At 38.0% G+C, this 24047-nt stretch overlaps 1 protein-coding gene across 5 annotated transcripts in view; it reads right to left on the bottom strand.

The window, feature by feature from the left end:
• Positions 1–460: 460 nt before the first annotated feature.
• The window catches only part of DCLRE1A (DNA cross-link repair 1A), a 33452-nt gene continuing 9865 nt past the window's right edge, over positions 461–24047 (bottom strand). The window contains exons 6-12 of one of the 5 annotated variants that reach the window (XR_013763528.1): positions 23527–23667; positions 22059–22204; positions 21062–21216; positions 15178–15319; positions 13377–13567; positions 10898–11068; positions 461–3408 (exon numbers count right to left, since the gene is read on the bottom strand). Coding sequence is in view for 4 of the 5 variants with exons in the window: in XM_079138084.1 (XP_078994210.1) it covers positions 13407–13567; positions 15178–15319; positions 21062–21216; positions 22059–22204; positions 23527–23667 (745 nt within the window). In the remaining variant the exon portion in view is untranslated. Of the gene's footprint in view, positions 3409–10756; positions 11069–12784; positions 13568–15177; positions 15320–21061; positions 21217–22058; positions 22205–23526; positions 23668–24047 lie in introns of those variants that run through there. The other 4 variants (XM_079138084.1, XM_079138083.1, XM_079138085.1 and 1 more) reach the window with 4 other exon arrangements.

Genomic DNA, 24047 nt, shown 5'->3' with positions numbered 1-24047 from the left:
AAATACTATATTTTAGGACATCCATTGACTTGAGCTTCCTGAATATTATTCTTTTCCAAAACAGTTAGTGAAAAAGATGGTCAGTGTGGATCATTAGTTGTTAGGGAAATGCAAATAAAACTACAATGAGATCCCATTTCATGCCCACCAGGATGGCTACAATAAAAAACGTAGACAGGTGTTGGGGAAGACAGAGAGAAACTGGAACTTGTACATTGCTGTTGGGAATGTAAAATGGCACTGCATTTTAGAAAACACTTCGGCAGTTCTTCAAAAGGTTCAGACAGTTAGCATGTGACCCAGTGATCCTGCTTCTATGTATATTTCAAAGAGAAATGGAAATATATATCCATGCAAAGACTTCTACACAAATGTTCATAGCAGCATTATTCATGAGCTAAAAAGTAGAAATAACTCACATATCCCCAATAAATGAAGGAATAAACAAAATCTGGTATCTTTAAACAATGGGATTTTATTTGACCGTAAAAAGAATGAAGTATTGATACATGGCAAAACATGGATGAACCTTGAAAACACTACGCAAAGTTCAAAAGCCAGTCACAAAAGATCACACAGCATATGATTCTGTTTACAATAAACGTTCGGAATAGTAAATCCGTAGAGACAGAAAGATCAGTTGTCGCCTAGGGTTGGGGGGGGGGGCAAGTGAGAGAAAGTAGGAGCGACTGCTAACGGGCCTCAGGCTTCTTGGTGGATGATAAAGATGTTCTGGAATGGTGATGGGTACACAACTCTGAATACACTAAGAACCACTGAAATGTACACTTTGGGTGAATTTTATGATATGGGAATGATAACTTGATAAAGCTGTTTAAAAAAAAAAACATTTTACCCCCCGCCCCCCAGATTCTGGCACTCCTTCCATGGATAATAGACAAAATAAATAAATAAAGCCATGGCTGATTTAGCAAAACAAGGGCATTTGGCCTTTATTCCCCTTCCAGATACTGTTGCTTTTAGTTCATTTACAATTTTATCTGCTTATCCCATGTGATATGTAATCAGAGCTCAGAGCCTCAACAGGAAGTCCGTAATAATTCTTTGAAATGGACTTAAAAACAGTCTAATAACATTATCTAACAGCATATTAAAGCCTGGCTTTGATACCATTTTATGATCTTAAGTTCTTGCTTTCCATTTTGAAATAACAGAAGGGCTTACACAGATAATGCAACTTGTCTTTACTAATCTTTTTTTCCTGAAAAAAAGTCAAACATACTTGGGACGAAACACCTGATGTTCTCAGGTGTCTTTAAATTCTTATGCAAACTACTGTATTTCTACTGGAATTTAAAACCACAAAATTCAGTCCAAAACATTAAGAGTAGCACCTACAGAAAACCATGTTTGATTTAAAACAAGTCAGTTGTTTAAAGACAAGTCCAATTGATCACCATGAACTGGTGACATATTGTTGTTTCTAAGGGACTTCCTTGTGTGTTCTATTTCACCAAGTAGATCAGCAAGCTCAGTCCACCCAGGGTCCCCTTTCTCAGAAATTTGTCTCTCAAACACAGATGAAATTCTCAATTGTTCTTACACTGATTGGACTTATCTAATAGGTGCTGGAATGTACTAAAACAATTCACTGTGTGTTTAGTTTCAATGTATTTTTATTTCCAGTGGTTTTTCTGGAGTAAACTATTTTCACTGGAGGAACACACATAAAAGAAATTTGGAAGTCAAGTGTTAGAATGTAGAAGTCACTGTTTATTCAAGATGGGTTCAAACCTTTTTCATTTATGACAACTGTCCCTGGGGGAGACTTAAAAAGGCACTGGGTCATAAAATGGATAAGATACAGGTGCTGCCCTTGATGTATTTTGTATTTACAGAAGGGAAGGACCTCAAAGGAATCTGGGTTTTAAGCTTCAGAAAAACTGCTACTGATTAGCTTGATATTGATGACTCTGGAAATGCTTCAAAATGCGCTCTTAAATTCAGATTAAAATCTTGGCGTTGGGCTGGGGTTGTTGCTAGAGCACTTGCCTAGCATGCGTGTGGCCCTGGTTCGGTCCTCAGCACCACATAAAAATAAGATAAAGGTATTGTGTCCACCTACAACTAAAATAAGACAATTTTTTAAAAAAAATCTTTGCGTTTCCATGTATACTAAAGACAAAGCTAAAACAATTTTTTTTTTTTTTTTTTTTTACAAATCCATTTTTATTCACCCAAAAAGCAGAAGAATATAAGATGCTATGAAACAGGGTCACTCTGTGTCAAGTGTAGGGTCAGCCTTAAAAGGGAGTACCTCTTTAAATTTATGGCATCTCCTCTACCTCACCTTTGTTCTGGCCCAGCTATAAATCGTTAGGAAAATAATAATTTTGTGTCATACCTGGTGGTGTGTACTTGGGACACTACATCACAAATATTTTGTAAATTGTTTGTTTTATCAAAACTTGGACTGTGCGGGCTGGGGCTCGGGCTCAGTGGCAGAGCTTGCCAAGCAGGTACAAGGTCCTGGGTTCCATTCCCAGTACTGTAAAAAATAATTTAAAAATTAAGAAAAGAAAAAAAATCGAACTGTGAAATCAAGAGGGGAAGGTGTTCCTATGTAAAGTATGTTTTTGGGAGAAAGGGTAGACACTTCGGGGAGGAAAGGGAGAGATGAAATATAATTAGCAAATTAAAATGACTGCCAAATTAAAAGCTTTGAAGTATTCAAAGAAGTTCTCATACCTAAAGTATTCTATTATCCATAACCATTAATTTATGCTGTTGCTGATTTCACATACATTCTTTATTGGCATCTTTCTAAGATCAATACCAAATGAACTAAATGAACAGGAGTAAAATAATCAGGTAAGTTAGAAGCTGATACCAATTCTTTCAATAATAGAGATTAGCACCGGAAGATGATTCACTTCTTAGTCCCTTAGTTTAGTTATTAACGATTATTCAGGACCAAATAAATTCTGGATGCCTTTCATCCACAGGAATATAACTCAATAACTGAACAGCATTCATTTAAATTAGATGCTCCCAAAAAGAGTTTCCTATTTGGGTCCATTATTCAATAGGATAAGTGATAAATTAGATTAAAGAGGCATTGACATTAGGGAGAAAGGTTTTCCTATTAGCTCAAGATCATAAGAACTTGAAGCCATCTTTTCAGGTGTCTGGACTCCTGGTAATGCAACATTCAAGGTCAGGTAAGACTGCAAAGAAGCTTTCAGGAAAGTTCCAAGCAGAAAACAGTAAAGCATTTCCCCCTGTGTGGCTTTGGCTTCGTTCTACTTCCCCTTCTCTGTAGGTCATTTAGGATGTTAAGATCTGCCAAGCTGGGTGTAGTGGAGCACGCCTGTAATTCTATAGACTGAGGAGGCTGAGGCAGGAGGATGGCAAGTTCTAAGCCAGCCTCAGCAACTTAGTGAGACCCTGTTTCAAAACAAGGAAGGGTTGGAGATGAAGCTCAATGCTAGAAGCACCCCCTGGGTTCAATCCCTAGTACCTTAGAAAAATAAAAAAACAAAGTGGTCATTCATCTATTTGGGGTTGGTGGTAGATTTCTTCATCTTTCATTTCAGTATTATTATTATTTTTTACTTACCAAAGTGTAGGGTATTAGAACCAAGAATTCCATGAACAACTCTCAAGAGCACCTAGGAAAATTTGGTTGTGGTTGTGATTTATTTGTAAAATTATTTGGTATGTCCCCTAAATGAGGTTGTGCATGTTTTATAGTAATAGTAGCAAAAGAAAGTCATTCCAAGCTGCCATAAATCATGATGTTCGTGTGGAAAGGTGTCTTTGTATAGGATAAGAAAAAGCTGGTACTGCTTTTTAGACAACATGGCTACCACGTGCATCACAGGAATTCTGGAGTTCGAGGCAGGAGGATCACAAGTTCAAGGCCAGTCTTAGCAAGGTCTTAAGCAACATAACAAAATCCTGTCTCAAAATAAAAATAAATAAATAAAAAGGGAAAAAATGATGATTCTATGGAAGAAAACTACTAGTTAATACATTTAAATGACCCTGAATGACTTGATTAGCTCCCCTATGTTAAAAATACCTTCAACTATGGACTATATAAACTTTTTCTTATTACTCTTCATTAGGAACTTCAAAAAGTTTATAACATCTAGGCAAAACAAGTTAAAATATTTAAAGTTTGTAACTGAAGTAAATGAGGATAGTTAAACACTACCACTGTGCCTCCTAAAAGCTTTTTTTCCCACTAAATGTGATCCTTAGAAATCTTACCTCCATGAAGTAAAAGCCAAGCTTATAAAGTTTTCTTTTTTGTCTTTTTTTTAAATTTATTTTTATTGTAAACAAATGGAATACATGTTGTTTCTGTTTGTACATGGAGTAACAGAATACTATTTGCATATTCACAAATTTACATAGAGTAATGATGTTTGATTCATTCCATTATTTTCTTTCCTTCCCCCCCACCCCTCCCACCTCTCTTTTCCCTCTATACAGTCCCTCCTTCCTCCATTCTTGTCCCACTCCCACCCCCCATTGTGTCATCATCTGCTTATCAGTGAGATCATTCCTCTTTTCGATTTTTGAGATTGGCTTATCTCACTTAACATGATGTTCTCCAATTTCATCCATTTGCCTGCAAATGCCATAATTTTATCATACTTTATAGCTGAGTAATATTCCATTGTATATATATACCACAGTTTCTTTATCCATTCATCAATTGAAGGGCATCTAGGTTGGTTCCACAGTCTGGCTATTGTGAATTGAGCCGCTATGAACATTGATGTGGCTGTATCTCTGTAGTGTGCTGATTTTAAGTCCTTTGGGTATAGGCCGAAGAGTGGGATAGCTGGGTCAAATGGTAGGTCCATTCCAAGTTTTCTAAGGAATCTCCACACTGCTTTCCAGAGTGGTTGCACTAATTTGCAGTCCCACCAGCAATGTATGAGTGTACCTTTTTCCCCACATCCTCTCCAACACCTATTGTTGCTTGTGTTCTTGATAATCGCCATTCTAATTGGGGTGAGATGGAATCTTAGTGTAGTTTTGATTTGCATTTCTCTTATTACTAAAGATGTTGAACATTTTTTCATATATCTGTTGATTGCTTGTACATCTTCTTCTGTGAATTGTCTGTTCATTTCCTTAGCCCATTTGTTGATTGGGTTATTTGTATTCTTGGTGTAGTTTTTTGAGTTCTTTATATATTCTGGAAATTAGTGCTCTATCTGAAGTATGAGTGGCAAAGATTTTCTCCCACTCTGTAGGCTCTCTCTTCGCATTGCTGATAGTTTCCTTTGCTGAGAGAAAGCTATTTAGTTTGAATCTATCCCAGTTATTGATTCTTGCTTTTATTTCTTGCCCTGTTAAGGAAGTCTGATCCTAAGCCAACAAGGTGAAGATTTGGACCTACTTTTTCTTCTATAAGATGCAGTGTCTCTGGTCTGATTTCAAGGTCCTTGATCCATTGTGAGTTGAGTTTTGTGCAGGGTGAGAGATAGGGGTTTAGTTTCATTCTGTTGCATATGGATTTCCAGTTTTCCCAGCACCATTTGTTGAAGAGGCTATCTTTTCTCCATTGCATATTTTTGGCACCTTTGTCTAGATTAGAAAATTGTTTTTATTTGGGTTTGTGTCCGTGTCCTCTATTCTGTACCATTGATCTACCTGTCTATTTTGGTGCCAATACCATGCCGTTTTTTGTTACTAATTGCTTTGTAGTATAGTTGAAGTTCTGGTATTACGATACCCCCTGTTTCATTTTTCCTGCTAAGTATTGATTTAGCTATTCTGGGTTTCTTATTCTTCCAGATGAATTTCATGATTGCTTGCTCTATTTCTGTGAGGTACGTCATTGGGATTTTAATTGGAATTGCATTGAATCTGTATAGCACTTTTGGTAGTATGGCCATTTTGACAATATTAATTCTGCCTATCCAAGAACATGGGAGATCTTTCCATCTTCTAAGGTCTTCCTTAATTTCTTTCTTCAGTGTTTTGTAGTTTTCATTGTAGAGATCTTTTACCTCTTTGGTTAGATTGATACCCAAGTATTTTATTTTTTTGAGGCTATTGCAAATGGAGTTGTTTTCCTCATTTCCCTTTCAGCTGTTTCATCGCTTGCATATAAAAATGCTGTAGATTTATGCGTGTTGATTTTATAGCCTGCTATTTTGCTGAATTCATTGATGAGGTCTAGAAGTTTTCTGGAGGAGGTTTTTGGATCCTCTAAATATAGAATCATGTCATCAGCAAATAGTGACAGCTTAAGATCCTCTTTTCCTATTCATATCCCTTTAATTTCTTTAGTCTGCCTAATTGCTCTGGCTAGAGTTTTGAGGACAATGTTGAATAGAAGTGGTGAAAGAGGACATCCCTGTCTTGTTCCCGTTTTTAAAGGGAATGGTTTCAGTTTTTCTCCATTAAGAATGATGTTGGCCATGGGCTTAGCATAAATAGCCTTTACAATGTTCAGGTGTGTGCCTACTATCCCTATTTTTTCTAGTGTTTTCAGCATGAAGAGGTGTTGTATATTGTCAAATGCTTTTTCTGCGTCAATTGAAATAACCATATGATTCTTATCCTTAAGTCTATTGACATGATGGATTACGTTTATTGATTTACGGATGTTAAACCATCCTTGCATTCCAGGAATGAACCCCACTTGATCGTGGTGCACAATTTTCTTAATATGTTTTTGGATACGGTTTGCCAATATTTTGTTAAGGATCTTTGCATCTTATATTCATCAAGGATATTGGTCTAAAATTTTCTTTCCTTGATGTGTCTTTTCCTGGTTTGGGTATGAGGGTGATATTAGCTTCATAGAATGAGTTCGGTAGGGTACCCTCCTTTTCTATTTCCTGGAATACTTTGAGAAGTATTGGAATGAGTTCTTCTTTGAAGGTCTTGTAGAACTCGGCTGAGAATCGTCTGGTCCTGGGCTTTTCTTGGATGGTAGATTTTTAATGGCTTCTTCTATTTCATTGCTTGATATTGATCTGTTTAAATCGTGTATGTCCTCCTGGTTCAGTTTGGGAGGAGCATATGTCTCTAGAAATTTGTCAATGTCTTCAGTACTTTCTATTTTGTTGGAATACAGATTTTCAAAGTAGCTTCTTATTATGTTCTGTATCTCAGTGGTGTCTGTTGTGATATTTCCTTTTGCATCGTGTATTTTAGTAATTTGAGTCTTCTCTCTCCTTCTCTTTGTTAGTGTGGCTAAGGGTTTATCTATTTTGTTTACTTTCTCAAAGAACCAACTTTTTGTTATGTCAATTTTTTGAATAGTTTCTTTTGTTTCAATTTCATTGATTTCAGCTCTGATTTTAATTATTTCCTGTCTTCTACTACTTTTGCTGTTATTCTGTTCTTCTTTTTCTAGGGCTTTGAGCTGTAATGTTAGGTCATTTAATTGTTGACTTTTCATTCTTTTCTGGAATGCGCTCCATGCAATGAATTTTCCTCTTAGTACCGCTTTCATAGTGTCCCAGAGATTTTGATATGTTGTATCATCATTCTCATTGATCTCTAAGAATTTTTTAATCTCCTCCCTGATGTTTTTTGTTATCCATGTTTCATTCAATAGCATATTATTTAGTCTCCAAGTGTTGGAGTAATTTCCTTTTTTACTTTGTCATTGATTTCTACTCTCAGTCCATTATGATCTGATAGAACACAAGGCAGTATCTCTATTTTTTTGCATTTCCTAAGGGCTGCTTTGTGGCATAACATATGGTCTATTTTCGAGAAGGTTCCATGTGCTGCTGAGAAGAAAGTGAATCCACTCATTGATGGATGGAATATTCTATATATGTCTATTAAGTCTAGGTTATTGATTGTGTTATTGAGTTCTAAGGTTTCTTTGGTTGGATTTTGTTTGGAAGATCTATCTAGTGGTGACAGCGGTGCATTAAAGTCGCACAGAATTATTGTGTTGTGGTCTATGTGATTCTTGAAATTGAGAAGGATTTGTTTGATGTACAGGGATGCACCATTGTTTGGGGCATAAATATTTACTATTGTTATGTCTTCCTGATTTATGGTTCCCTTAAGCAGTATGAAATGTCCTTCTTTATCCCTTCTGACTAACTTTGGCTTGAAGTCCACTTTATCTGATATAAGGATGGAAACCCCCACTTTTTTACTGGGTCCATGTGCATGGTAGGTTTTTCCCCATCCTTTCACCTTTAGTCTGTCGATGTCTTTTTCTATGAGATGAGTCTCTTGCAGGCAGCATATTATTGGGTCTTTCTTTTTAATCCATTCTGCCAGTCTTTGTCTTTTGATTGATGAGTTTAGGCCATTAACGTTCAGGGTTTTATTGAGAAATGATTTGTATTCCCAGTCATTTGGCTTATTTTTGGTTTTTAAGTTGGCTTGGTTTCTCCTTTGAGTGGTTTTTCCTCTAAGGTAGTTCCTCTCTTTGCTGACCTACATTGTTGTTTTTCATTTCCTCCTCATGGAATATTTTGTTGAGAACATTCTGTACTGCAGGCTTTCTATTTGTAAATTCTTTTAACTTTTGTTTATCATGGAAGGATTTTATTTCATCTTCAAATCTGAAGGTTAGTTTTGCTGGGTATAGGATTCTTGGTTGGCAACCATGTTCTTTCAGAGTTTGAAATATGTTGGTCCAGGCCCTTCTAGCTTTTAGAGTCTGGGTTGAGAAGTCTGCTGCTATCCGTATTGGTCTCCCCCTATATGTAATCTGATGCTTTTCTCTCGCGGCCTTCAAAATCCTACCTTTATTTTGAATGTTAGGCATTTTCATTATAATGTGCCTTGGTGTGGATCTGTTGCGATTCTGTGCATTTGGTGTTCTGTAAGCCTCTTGTATTTGATTTTCCATTTCATTCTTCAGGTTTGGGAAATTTTCTGATATTATTTCATTGAATAGGTTGTTCATTCCCTTGGTTTGTATCTCTGTGCCTTCCTCAATCCCAATAATTCTTAAATTTGGTCTTTTCATGATGTCCCATAGTTCTTGGAGATTCTGTTCATGATTTCTTACCATCTTCTCTGTTTGGGCGACTTTATTTTCAAGATTAAATATTTTGTCTTCATTGTCTGAGGTTCTGTCTTCCAAGTGGTTTAGTCTGTTGGTGATGCTTTCCATTGAGTTTTTTATTTGGTTTATTGTCTCCTTCATTTCAAGGATTTCCATTTTTTTTTTTTTTTTTTTTTTTTTTTTGAGAATCTCTATTTCTTTGTTGAAATGATCTTTTGCTTCCTGCAGGTGCTCTTTCAGCTTATTGGTATTATCATTCATTGCCTGCATTTGCTCTCTTATCTCATTCTTTGCTTCATGAATCATCTTAATCATGTATAATCTGAAGTCCTTTTCTGACATTTCTTCTAACATACTGTCATTGGATTCTATTACTATAGAATCTAGATTTGTTTGGATCATTTTCTTCCCTTGTTTTTTCATGTTGTTCATGTATCTTCCCCACTAGCGCTGCAGATCTGGGGTATTGCAGATTTCCCCCATAGGCTTATAGTGGCCCTATAGATTTCCAAAACCCTTTCTTTAAGGGGAGATCAATATTAGCAGTGCCCAAACCAGACACTATGCAATCCTAGACCAAATAGCCCCTATGGGGACAATAACATCATGTAAATAAGGGAGAAAGCGACTCTGAGGGAACAGGTAAACAGAAGGAAAAGAAAGCAAGAAACGTAAAGAAATAAAAACTTAAATTTTTTTTTTAAAAAAGGAGAAAAAAGAAAATCTACTGTATAACAGTCATATGCTAATGAAACCTCCCAGTGTTCAGTAGCCTGATATATGAGAGGTACCTGACAATGAGCTTCAAGCCTCCAGCAGGCGTCTCGGGATGGGATTTGCCCCACCCAAAGATAAGAGCTACGGCTTCCAAGATTATCCAAGATGGCTTCTGTGGTTTCCAAATGTGTTGGCAAATGGGGAGCTGCAGCTCAGGGGTGGACATGGTCAGCTGAAGGTCCTGGAGACAGGATGCAGTTGGTCCGGCAGTGGTCCCGGAGGTCGGGTGTGTTTGGTGTGGTTGTGGGATCCAGGAGGCTGGGTGCAATCAGTTGGTCTGGGTTCCCGGTGATAGGGCACAGTCAGTTGGTCTGGGGGTCCTGGCGGCAGGAGGATTGATGTGAGGGCCCCAGAGGCAGGGAGTGATCGGTTGGGCTGAGCGATCCTGGAGACGGGACTCGGTCAGTCTGGCCACGGGTCCTACAGGGCCTGGCTGTTGTCTCAAAATGGCGGCAGCCACGTGTAATCAAACCTGCAGGTACTGTAACAGTGAACTTCCAGGCAGCAGCAGGCAGCTGGTTCTCCACTGGTGGTCTGTGGTCAATCTGCTGGCAGCTGTCGGATGATCGGGAGGTGAACCTCGAGCGTTGGGTGATGGATAGGGGTAAGGCAGGCGATGGACAGGCGAGAGGCAGGCAAATGGCGGATGATAGACGCCTGACAGTGAGCAATCTTCTCTCAAAAAAGGCGTCGATATACTGGCAGATTGCAGGTGATCACAGCAGACAAATGGGGTAAAGAGCAGGGGATCGATAAGTAGCAAAAACTGTCTCGCTGAGAAACAGATATCCTCTGCTTTAATCCGGCATTGTGGAGCGACAAGGAACGCAGCCTCCCTCTAGACCGCCATCTTGGATCTCCCCCTATAAAGTTTAATTACTGAAAATTTTGTGAATGTTTCTATGAAAGCTTATCAAGAAATACCCAAATTAATATCATTGCTAGTTAATGCAATACACAGACACACATTCATTTTGCTCACCATTTCCATATTTAGGCCTTATAAAACCATTTTTTTTAACATGCACTGGCCCAAATTTTCACTTTGGATCAACTACTCAGTCTAAATTATAGAAAAAGAGATCCATAAATAAATTACATAATTCCACTTTAGAAAACAATAACACTGCAATCCAAACTTACAGTTAACTGATCTCTTGAATAAATAGTTCAGATAAACACCATTCATGCAAACTTTTCTGCATCCTTTATTGGATGACCATGTAGCCTCTTTGAATCATCTTCTTAAAGTCAAATGTTGAAATATTTCAATTGAGATTTTATAACGCTGCATTAATATTGCAACTGTAAATCCTAAAAGCCAAAAGAAATATGATAACCTAGATGAAACAGGCCTATTCCTTGATAGACACAATCTGTCAAAACTCACACAAGAGGAAAGAGACAATATGAATAGGCCCATATCCACTAAAGAAATTGAATCAATTATAACTTTTTAAAGACAAAAGTCCCAGGCTCAAACATGTTTTCTGATCAGAGTTCCACCAAATATTTAAAGGAAGAAATTATTGCCTAGCATGCATTAGGCAATCCCCAGCACTGGGGGGAAAAAAGGTGGGAGGAGTATATCTTCTCTTTCGGAATACAGAAACAGAAGAAATATTACCTCATTCCATGAAGTCAGTATTAACCTATTGCCAAAACTACACAGAGACATCATGGGAAAACTACAGACCAATATTTCTGGTACACACAGAACCAAAAATCCTTAACAAGGCTAGGCATGGTGGCACAGGCCTATAATTTCATGAATTGGGAGGCTGAGGCAGAAGGATTGCAAGTTTGAGGTCAGCCTCAGTGATTTAGTGAGACCTAAGCAACTTAGCAAGACCATGTCTCAAAAAATAAAAAATAAGCAGGGCTAGGGATACAGCTCAGTGGTAAAGCACCCCTGGGTTCAAACCCCAGTAGCCATTTCCCCACAACCCCCTGCCAATTTTTTCTACATATACATAAACAAAAAACTGTAAAATTCAGCAATAAGAAAACTAACAACCTAATTTAAAAATTGGGCAAAAGACCTCAACAGATACCTTAACAAAAAATCATACACAAAACAAACAAGCATATGAAAAAATGTTCCACACCATTTGGCATTAGGAAAATGTAAATTGAAACGAGAAACCACTATGTAGAAAGACCAAATGCTGACACCACCGAATGAGAGTGGGGTTGAGGAGCAGGAGGAACTTCACATGCTCATTGCTGGTGGGAATACAAAGTGGCAGAACCACTTCGGAAGACAATTTGGCAGTTTCCTACAAAACTAAACATACTCTTACCATGTGACCCAGCAATTTCAATTCTTTATATTTACCTAAAGGAGTTCAAAACTTGTGTACCCACAAAGACCTGCATATGGACGTTTATAGCAGCTTTATTCATAATTGTGAAAACTTGGGAGGCAGCCTAGACGTGCTTCAGTAGGCGAGTGGATTGGCAAATTGTGGTGTATCCAGACACTGCAGTAGTATTTAGTATGCAGGAAAAAAAAAAAAAAAAAGAGCTCTCCAGATAGGGAGGGACAGTCAATGTACTACTAAGTGAAAGGAGCCAGTCTGACACGTTGGAATGCTGTATGACACGTTGGAAAAGGTGAAACTGTGGAGACAGTGGAACCATCGGTGACTGCCAGGGCAGAAGAGGGAGAAAGAGATGAGCAGGAAGAGTGCAGAGAATTTCTAAGGCTGTAACAATTTTGTATGATGCTGTGATGGTATTGTGTCATCACAGGTTGTCAAAACCCACAGAATGTATGCAACCAACAGTGAGCCCGAGTTGTGTTGCTAATGTGTCAATATAAGTCCACTGACTGTAACACATGTAACTACCTCCCTGGTGGGGGACGCTGTTAATTGGAGAGGACGGGGGGTGGGGGAGGGGGGCTGTTAAGGAACTCTGAACTTTCTTCCCCATCTTGCTCTACATCTAAAATTGTTCTTAAAAAAAAAAAAAAAAGTCTATGAAAAGGAAAACAAAACAACAAAACACACCAAAAGACACAACAGCAAATTTTATATTAATTTTTATTTAAGAATACATATTATATAAAAGTTTTACCTCTTAATTTTAAAGACACATAATTACTTATATATAATACTTTCAACGATACATAATTACTTATATATAATATTTTCTGTCTAGTTTTTCTATCACCATGAATCCTTTTGGTCACCAAAATTGCCTTTTATTTTCTCCCCTAAGTCATGATGTAGAATATAAATGCCTCCAAGGAGGGACGGAGGAGAAGTTAAAAATATTCAGTTATCTTTGATGATTTTTTTTTTGGCTTGAGGGATGGAACCCAGGATGCTTAACCACTAAGCCACATCCCGGCCATTTTTGAGACAGGGTCTCTCAGTGGCTTAGGCTGGCCTCAAACTTATGATGCTCCTGCCTCAGCTTCCCGAGTCAATGGATTACAGGAATGCACCACCGTACCCAGCTATCTTTGATGATTCCGAGAGGCATTCAGCACCATGAATATCTTATTCAAACATAAATGAGAAAAATAAACTATATATGCAATCTTCATGAAGCAGTTCACATAAAATGTATTTCATACCACTATAGATTCAACTACTAACTACACCCAAGGTACCTAACTACTGCTGAATCCTCTATGGTATCATCAATATCCAGCTTCCAATTTCCACTCTTTAAAATATTTCTCCATTGTGCTCCGAGATTTCAAGGTGCCAACATTTACAGTAGGTATGATTTTCTGGGGCTTCAGCCACTGGACAAAACGCTTCATCTCTAGGTAGCTGCTGTGTTCACTGTAAGGAATTCCTGCAAGATCAACGTAAAGACATTGTCTACTAAATATCAAACTAATAAAAAAAAATGCTCTCTTTCCCCTTCCCTCTCCCACCCCCTGATCCCTTCCCCCTATTGATCTTTCTGCCATATACCCATCATTTTTTAAAATTTATTTATTTTGGATGTATGTGATGTTGAGATTCACTGTGGTATATTCATGTATGTACATAGGAGAGTTAAATAAATAAAAAAAAAAAAAACAAATAAAAAGTTCTCAAGTAAAAAATAAAGCAATCCTGAGTATTCTTGTCTAAATTTCTTGGTGCTTTAGTTCCAATAATAAAATTTTGTATTTTTTTTTTTTACAAATAATAAAGATTAAAACATTAAAATAATATAAAACAGAACATTTAAAAAATATTTTTCAGCCAGGTGCAGTGGCACAGCCATAATCCCAGCAGTTTGGGGGGCTGAGGCAGGGGGATTAAGAGTTCAAAACCAGCCTCAGCAAAAGTAAGGTACTAAGCAACTCAATGAAACCCTGTCTCTAACTAAAATACAAATAGGGCTGGGGATGTGGCTCAGTGATGAAGTGCGAGTTCAATCCCTGGTACCAAAAAATAAATAAATAAATAAAAATCACTTTCCTATGTATATACTTAATCATATGCATTTTTAGAAATTTCTATTTAATTGGAATTTCTTCTTTTCATTTCATTTTTTTATTTAAAACACTTTACTCAGCTATGGATCTGGGAAATCTTGAAGATATATAAGTCAAATGTGAAGAATGGCAAGCAGGAGACTTGATTTTTAGAATAAGCAAGCAGATTCTAGTCTTAAGCTTTACATACATAAACAATTAGAAAAAGATAAAATCCTGAAAATCCCTTTATTGAAGATCAAGTACCAGAGAGAAGGGTTAGAAGGACCTGTTTTGAGTCCACTGGAGTCTTCAGAGGCTGAAGGTTAAGTTGCTGGTCTAGTGACACCAGCCATCCATGGAACTAAGCCAGCTCTGAGGGCAATGGTGAACTCCCTCCAGGAGAGGACACCAAAGTCAAGTCTGTCCCTCCTGCTGTCACCGTCTAAGCCACACTCCTCCTGCTCACAACTCATGTATCCTCTAGACTTCCAGTAGAGAGACACAGAGTGCGTCCTTTCAGTAGCTCTGCAGTTTCCTCCAGATATTGACCACATAAATGAAATGATCTGTGCTAGTCAATACCTACCTACTGGTCAAGTTCCTCTGCATCAGTATACAATGGACTAGACAGATTTAGAGTTGAAGAGAGACTTAAAACTCATGAATTATTGCCAGATGCAGTGACACACACCTGTAATCCCAGGGGAAGCTGAGGCAGGAGGATTGCAAGTTCAAGATCAGATTCAGAAACTTAGTAAGATCTCATCTCAAAATAAAAAATTAAACAACAAAAAAGGGTTGCAGATGTAGTTCAATGGGAAAGCTCCTCTGGGTTCTAACCCTAGTACACCCCCCCAAAACAAGCAAACATACACAAAAAACCCCTCATGAAATGTTACATTATTTTGTGCCTGGTTTTGATTTTTAGATGTTGAATTTTAAGAAATGTAAAGTGATTATAAACATTACATGTGAAAAAATTTAATAATTATACCATATATTGAAATGTTTCCCTTGGTCTGAGGAGTAATATCTGCTATACTAGAGAACTTGCTTGAGTGCGTCCATCCTGTGGGTCGAAAGGCCAAAATTTGATCATATTTCCCACCATACTTCTTCAAATGATTTTGTAAACCCTGTTAAATAAAAACAGCACATTGATTCAGCAGTCAATAGAGATGGGTCACGTGGAATTCCACAGAATGATTGAAGATGGCACACTGGCACAGTCGTGAGAAGTTTTTACTTGCTGAGGCTGGCTAGCACCAACCGAACAGCTACATGCTAAAGAGCTGAAATCACTGACCAAACATCAACTCTTCTGTGCTCATCTAAACAAGCTCAGGTACTAAGGAAGCAACTTGAAACATGAAGTGATTAACTGTAAGCAAATTACAACTCAGAGAGTTAAAAAAACAAATAAGACAGAAACAAAGAAACACCTCTCCTTCAAATTCTGCTGCACAGAGAATCACTCTAGTATTACCAATCAGGGCACACGTGGCTGCATGACAGGATTGACAGAATTTCACAAGGATGGCCTTATACTCAACACAGACACACATTTTAAAGATGCACAATAGCATTATTCTTAGGCATCTACACCTTTCCAGCGTTTAAACATGAACTAGATTAGATCTCAAACTCTGGATGCCACTATGACTGGAAGTAATGTGCTCCTTTATAAATCCTGATTAGAGCCCACACATGCATAAACCCATGACTTGGGAGGCTGAGGCAGGAAGATCACAAGTGTGAGGCCAGCCTGGGCCACTTAATGAGTCTCTATCTCAAAGTTTAAAACAAAAAAGAAAGCTAGGAGTGTGGCTCAGTGGCAGAGGGTCTCTGGGTTCAACCCTTAGTATAGTATTGTAAAAAGTACATCCTGAATAGAACTCCAAACTGAAGTCACAATAAACGATGACGTTGATAAAATGCTTAGAAAATTGATGACCAAAGTTCAATCTTTGGTCACTAAGAGAAATCCAACTAAAGATAATAGTGGCAAAATAAATAAATAAATGAAGATAATAGTAGCATGAGAGATTTTTTAAAAATTCATAACACTTTTGGTTTTAAGACTAACATCCAGGGGCTTGGGCTGTAGCTCAGTGGTGAAGCGCTTGCCTCACACATGCAAGGCACAGGGTTCGAACCTCAGCACCACATAAAATAAATAAGTAAATAAATAAAGATATTGTGTCCATCTACAACTAAAAAAATATTTTAAAAAATAATAACAACCAGATGGGGCTGGGGTTGTGGCTCAGCAGTAGAGTGCTCACCTAGCATTTGTGAGGCCCTGGGTTTGAGCACCACATAAAAATAAATAAAATAAAGGTATTGTGTCCACCTATGACTTCAAAAAAAATTAAAAAAGAGTAACACCCAAAGTTTCAGTTATTCAATAATTCTTTAGAACAGATCAACAATAAAATTTACTTCACTGATAAAAATGAAAACACTCAGATTTTTCTTTTGTATCAATTACCTTTTTATTAATCTGAGGTCAACAAAAGAACATCTACCACAAAACAGCCCTATTTCCAACCAACTAGTAGAAACATCAAAAAAAAAAAGGCTGTATGGATGGATGCATAACTAAGCTTCCATTACAACATGCATGGCTCTGCAAGTTTCAAGCTGCTGCCTTGGTTGTCTAAGCCCAAGTGAACACAATGTCCTCTGCTTATCTGCTACTCTCCTTCCCTTGCCTTCACAGATAAAGGACATGACAGGAAACTGGGTTTTAGAGTAATTATACATGAAACACCATTAGCTCAGAGTCGGATTTTCAATATACGTCATCAAACCCAACCACTCCTATTTGTGCTTAAAAAACACCCAGGAGAATTAAAAAGGAGAAACAATATCTGCTTTCTAAGAAACAAATCAGTTACCACAAAAACATCATGTGGTATAGTCTAGTGCCACAAACAAAAACTTAGAACGTTATCATATAAGCCAAACCTTCGGAAGAGACTGCCAAGTCACCCGTTCTCCAGTTAGCACAATTTCAGAATGACTCTTATAAGGAAATTTATTATAAATATCTTAGTTGACACCAAATCCCTGACCTATGACTGTTTCTGTGTATTGAACCAGTTTGTGAGAAAAGTGCTTTTGGCAATGTCACTAGAACTATCTTTCAGCATGCAAACAATCATCTTTAGCACCACTGTTAAAATGTTTGGCCAATCAGGTTTACATTAGCAGTGGTAATCAACCATGTAGCACATATAGGACCCAGGGGTGATGTTATTTTTTATTGCTTTTCAGAGGCTTTCGGGAAGCCATATTAGGCTTATCTGTTCATAAAAAGTCATTACCTCTGATGCAATGGAACTATTTTTGGCTGTTAAAAAATTTAGCTAATTACTAACTAAAATATAACACCATGATAACCAACAGCTTCTGCTACATCTGTGTTTTGAGGATAAGAAATTTTCAAGAAGTATCATCAATACCAGGACACTTTAATGGAGGAATATCTGCTCCTATATTATAACAGGGACGTCAGGGAGGAGCAAAGAGGATACAGATGTCACCTTCTGGAGGTTGACGGCTCAGGGGCAGACGGTCAGTAAGCCCTGCCCTCTGGGTCTTGTTTAATGGAAATTCTCTGCCCTTTCTTAGCTTTCTCTAACTCTCATCATTAGGGAGTATCACAGATGGACCTTGTCACAAAGGACTCCTTTTTCTAGTAAAAACTCTAGGAAGTGGCAAAATAGACTTAATGAGAATTAAAAATATAGACTTAATGACACAAGATCATTCCCTTTTCAAGGATATTAGCCTAAAAAATTAGATGCAAAGGAACATTTCTGAATCCTTAAAACCAGTTTGAATTCTTACATAAAAATTCTTACTTGAGTTTGCAGCTGTCTGAAGATTTAATTCTTGTTCAAGTTTGGATTTATAAATACATGCTGTCTAAAAGAAGGCCACATGTATCAGGAAACAGCCTGTAAAGTTGGGCTGTCAGGGAACTGGCGAGGAAGAGGCAGCTTTTTCCCGAAAGGCCTATGAATCTACCTGCACTCTAAATCCCACTCGGAAACCCTGCTTCATCAATCGCTGCCTTCCTCAGTTATCGTCAATTTCTCCCTATTACTCACAATATGAAAATCTAATAATTAAACAAACCCCTTTCTGGGCACCTTTTTCTGGCCCTCAATGTTATCTGCCCCTTCTTCACAGCCATGTTCCGTGCTTCCTGTCTTCATTTCCTTGACCCTTGTCCTTTGCTTAATGCCCCTGGCTTGCAGGCAGATAACTGCCCCCCTCTTTCGGGGCTCAATTCAGCAGTTCTGGTGTATTCACAACGCTGTGCGACCTCACCACTACCACTTCCAGAACAGAAAGCTGAGCACTGCAGTCACTCTCCATTTTCTCTCCTCTCCCTGGGAACCACCGACCCACTTTTTGGCTCTGCAGATTAAATGTTCTGGACAACTCATATAAATGGAATCGCACAACGAGTAGCCTCGGCATCTGGTTCCTCGTCTGGCATAATGTTCTCAAGGTTCACTCACGTCACAGCCCGCATCAGGACTCCGCTCCTCTGTATAGTTGATAATATTCTGCTTTATGGATACATTGCATTTTATTTAATCATTAACTATTTGATGGGTATGGGGGTTGTTTCCACTTTTTGGCTACTATCAATGATGCTGCGATGAATGTTTCCACAGAAGTTTAGTGAAGATACGGGCTTTCAATGCTCTCGGGCATATTGCACTGGAGTGGCTGGGTCATAAGGTCACTCCACATTAGACTTTTTAAGGAATTACCAAACTGTTTTCCAAAGTACCTACACCAGTTCACAATCCCACCAGCAAAGAATCAGGGTTCCAATTCCCACAGTCTCATCAATTGTTCCATCTCTTACTACAGCTATCCCAGTGGTCGCTGACTGATGTCTCGGTGTGGGGCGCTGTGCGGGCTCCTGATGGCTGACCACACTGCGTCCTTCTCATGCGCTCAGATGCCGTCTACATCTTCTTTAGAGAATTGCCTTCTCATTCTCATTTGTCATTCCCTAGCTCTCCGCCTTCTGGCCCCTTCCAACATCACTTCACTGAAGCCACTCTTGTGCAGGTCACCAAAAACTGACAAAAAATTGCCAAATTGCCTTTCTTCCCTTATTTGCCCTCTCTGCAACATACAGCATTTTTGAAAATCTTTCTTAAAGAGTTCAAGGTCTTTCTTTTTCATACCCTGACACTCTCACCCTGATAACATGTTCAAATGGAACAAACTAGGAAATAAAACTGTAAAATAAAAATTAAAATATGCCATATGCTTCTCAGGATGTTAGTGGTCATTCTTATGACTAAACATCAGTTGCCAGGTCGAGTGGCACATGCCTGGGATCCCAGCAACTGTGGAGGCTGAGACAGGAAAATCCCAAATTTGAGAAAAGCCTCAGCAATTTAACAACTTTCAGCAATTTAGTGAGATCCTGTCTCAAAATAGAAAATAAAAAGGACTGGTGATGTGGCTCAGTAGTAAAGTGCCCCTGGGTTCAATCAAAAGACGAAAACAAAACCATCCATGGACAATGGACAGGCAGGCGCGGTGGCACAGGCCTGTAACTCCAGTAACAAGGCAGACTAAGCAAGGAGGCTCTCAAGTCTCCAGCCAGCTTGGGCAATTCAGTATCTCAAATTAAAAAAGAAAAAGGGCTGGGGATACAGCTCAGTCGTAGAGCACCCCTGGGTTTAATTCCCAGTACTGGGGCCAGGGGAGATCAATGGACAAAACTCTGGCTTGATTATGTCTGTTTTTTTTTTTTTTTTTGGGTACTAGGAATTTAACCCAGTGGCGCTTTATCAATAAGCCACATCCCTAGCCCTTTTTTATTTTCTATTTTGAGACAGGGTCTTGCTAAGTTGCTTAGAACCTCATTTAAACTGCTGAGGTTGGCCTCAAACTTGCAATCCTCTTGCCTCAGTCTCCCAAATCCCTGGGATTACAGACATGTGCCATGACACCAGGCATGCCTCAAGTTTTTATGGATTACATACTCATGAAACTAGGCCATAAATAGTTCATCTTAATCTCAGAGAACAAAGGAGTAGTTAGACCCTATCAAGAAGCATTCATTTTCTTTATACAATGTTATTATTTATAAGACAGAGATAGCAATAGTAATTACAATTCTATTTCAAAAAGTTACAAAAAAGCTACTTCTTGAATATTAAAGACATATTGCTTTGTGCATTATGTTCTGAATTGTGTTTAATATGCAATATTCAGTATTTTTTGAAATACTCCATTGCCAGGTATCAAAATGTGACTATACGGAATAAACCTTTGTATATAAATAAACATGACAGATAAGTCCCCAAATCATGGTAAGGTTGTATTATAAGTGTCTCAATTTATATCTGGACACTAATGCCAGAACGCCCTCTCAGGAACTTCCACTCTCTGATCTAATCCTCAACAAGTACATTTTCAACATATGCCAATGTTATAGAAGTTTAATATTAATAGAGAACAGAACAGAACTGAAATAAGAACTCAGAATTCTCCATTCACTTCCACCACTCACCCAGAAAGAAGTGGAAAATCATCTTGACATGGAAGTTTCAATGACCACGTCTGCATTCTTTTCTATTTCTGTTCCTTCCTGTATGCCAGTTCTCTAGTTTCTCAACACTCAGGCACACAAACAACGCTTTAGAGTTACATATTCAGAAAAACTAAAGACATTTAGAAGGCCCTTGAAAGACTTTCTAAGGCAAATTTTACTACAGGTGACTTCATTATAACTGAATGCCTTGAATTTAAATGCAAGTTAAATGGGATTCCAGTTTACAATCATTGGATCTTTTTCTGTTTCATCCTAAAGGATAATCTCGAGTGCTTACCTTAAAATTAATTTGCATCATTGGAAGAAGGTGAACCAATGAACTGCACATGTCCGTAGTGATGAGGGAATTAATTTCTGGTATATTGAGGCACCGTAATGTTTTATACTTTTCTTGGGACATGCCCACTTTTGAACCTAAAACATCGGCAATAGCTACAGGCAAAACAAAAGGTTACAGACAGAAAAATTATGGTTTATGAAAAAAATCATAAAATTGCAACTTAATCACATTTTAAAACAAGAGTTTACTATACAAAACCAAATTCAAGACATTTATATGTTTACTATAACATCTCTAAGTACCTGAATCATTCTATTGGTTAACTGTACTGAATAAATTGTGATAATGACAAAGAACTTACTTTTTATTTTTAATTTTGGTACTAGGGGTTGGGGTGCTCTACCACTAAGCTACATCCCTAGCCCTTTTTATTTTTTATTTTGAGACAGGGCCTCACTAAGTTGCTGAGACTGGCTTTGAACTTGCAATCCTCCTGCCTCAGCCTCCCAAGTCACCAGGACTACAGGTGTATTCCACCATGCTAGGCTACCACTTTATACCTTAATGTGATCATACTTAAGAAGAAATTGGAAGTATCCTACAAAAATAGTACAATATTACCTAGACAAACTAGGGGAATATATACAGAGATCAAGAAACAAAAGTAACTGGCAGGTATCCTCAAAGGACAATACAACTGTGTATTACTTATCCTTCAAAGTTAATGAAAATAGTAATATCACATGGGCATTTGTTTATGAACATCTTATAGATATAAGTGCTAAGATAAAAACATTCATCAAATGTTACAATAAAGTTAAGCCTTTCAAAGTTTAAATGTATCAAACATCATCAAAACTTCCTTCAACTTCAAAGGTAACATAGGATAATTTCAGGAAATACATGGCAAATACAAGAGTAGAGACTGATACCGTTTTATGCAAAAAAAGTATTTATAATGCATTGATGTAAATTAGATACAGCTACCACCCACCTAGGAAAACTTTCTCTTTTCCAATACAGTAAGTGCCACAGACGACCAGAGCATGGGGGTTTAGAGTTACAGCCTCAAAGGCGGTGTTGATGGCAAACTGGATGACCTCCTGCTGAGACGGAAAGGTGTACTCCGGGCTGCAATAGCTTCATACAAAAATACAGTACTTATTAAAAGAGCAGACGAAAGCGATGGTCTTAACATGGTGCTATTTTAGTAGATAAGCTGCAGCAAGTCACATATGACAACATATAACATTAAAACCACGACAGTTAGGTCACTTCGTGGAGTTAAAGTTATTTGCTACCAGTTAAGGCTAATTTATGATGGGATTGTGAGTTTTCATTTATCTTTAAGTATTTTTCCTTTCTTTTTGTTACCTCCTCCCCACAGTACTGGGAATTGAACACAGGAGTGCTTTACCACTCAGTTGTATCTCCAGCCTTTATTTTGTTTTATTTTTTTTTTATTTTGAGACAAGGTCTCACTAAAGCCAAGGCTGGCCTCAAACTTCAGTCTCCCAAACTGCTGGGATTACAGGTCTGTACCACTGTGCCTGGCTTTCATTTATTTTCTTAGTTTATCTATTACTTAAAGTAGATATAAAAGAATGGAAAAACATCAGTTACTGTAAGAAAACTGGATGCAGAAAAGCCATCTTTATTCAAATATCCCATTCAAACTTCTTCAAACAGGTTTAACTTGTTCATATAATTAATTTATGACAAATTGAAAATTGATGAGGTATTTTAGTATATAATATCACACTGTATACCAGAAATATATACAAATTTTATCTGTCAATTATACCTTGATAAATAGGTTGTATATATAATTAAAATGTAATGGATTTTACTACTATATTGAAATACAAAATTATCATTTATAAGTAACCTTTATAAGCAATTTTCAATACTCAGAATGGCATTTGGGCATCTGTTTTCTCTTCACAACTATATTTGATATGTATACAGACTTTGGAATGGTAACCTACAAGAGTATTTTTCTTCAGTTTTTCTTCCTCCTTTCAGTCACAGGATGCTCCTATAAACATTCAAAAATGGCCAGACCTGGTGGCACAGCCTGTAATCCCAGTGACTTGGGAGGCAGAGGCAGGAGGATCTCAAATTTGAGACCAGCCTCAGCAACTTAGCAAGACCACGTCTCAAAATAAAAAATAGAAAGGGCTGGGATATAGCTCAGTGATAAAGCACCCCTGGATTAAATCCTCAGTACCCAAAAAAATTTTCTTAATGAATTATGAAAAATTGAGCTACTGTCAATTAAGACAATAGTCCCAAATATGCCCTTTTTCAAGTATATTTTTTTCTAAACAGCATTCCTTCGATAAATAGCCTTAACATAATAATTGACATTTAGCCATCATTTTAATTGCCAAGCAAACTCATAAAACACACAGCGAATGCTATCAGCAGGAAAAGGAAGCACTCGATGAAAGCCCTCTTACGTGGTGTCCAGGTACAGCGTGTGGATTTTCTGGCCTGCAAGAAGAGACCGCTCCATGCTGGGGTCCGCTCTGAAGTCCCCAGTGTGTAAAACAGCAGCACCATTTGGAAGGTAAAAAAGGATCATGGCGGCACCTGGGCAGCTGGACACAAACATGCTTAGGAAAGACTCGCAACGGACACAGCATCTAAAGGGAGGGCACCTTCTGCAACACCCACAAGTCAGTACAGTGACACAGCACCGGCTCAGAGGAAACGCAACACTCAGAACTCAAGGAAACTTCACGGGAAAAAGAACGGCGTGCGGGAAAGGTCTGACTCCTCAGGCAGAAGATGCTCTAACCCCACACATTCCCAAGAAAGGCCTAACCTTAGGACTGGCCACTGGCCTGGGGAATGAGCCCCTGGAATATTTTGTCTGACAAGATAAATATTTGTACACTCGAGGCACAGGCTACACCATACTAGCTTCACTAGATAGTTTATGCTAATTATGTAATCCATGAAGAACACCTCAATAAAG

The sequence above is a fragment of the Sciurus vulgaris genome, assembly GCF_902686455.1.
Source record: "Sciurus vulgaris genome assembly, chromosome: 4".
Taxonomy (NCBI): Eukaryota; Metazoa; Chordata; class Mammalia; order Rodentia; family Sciuridae; genus Sciurus; species Sciurus vulgaris.
Note: the sequence above shows the minus strand (reverse complement) of the source record. Positions and strands in the feature narration are given on the sequence as shown.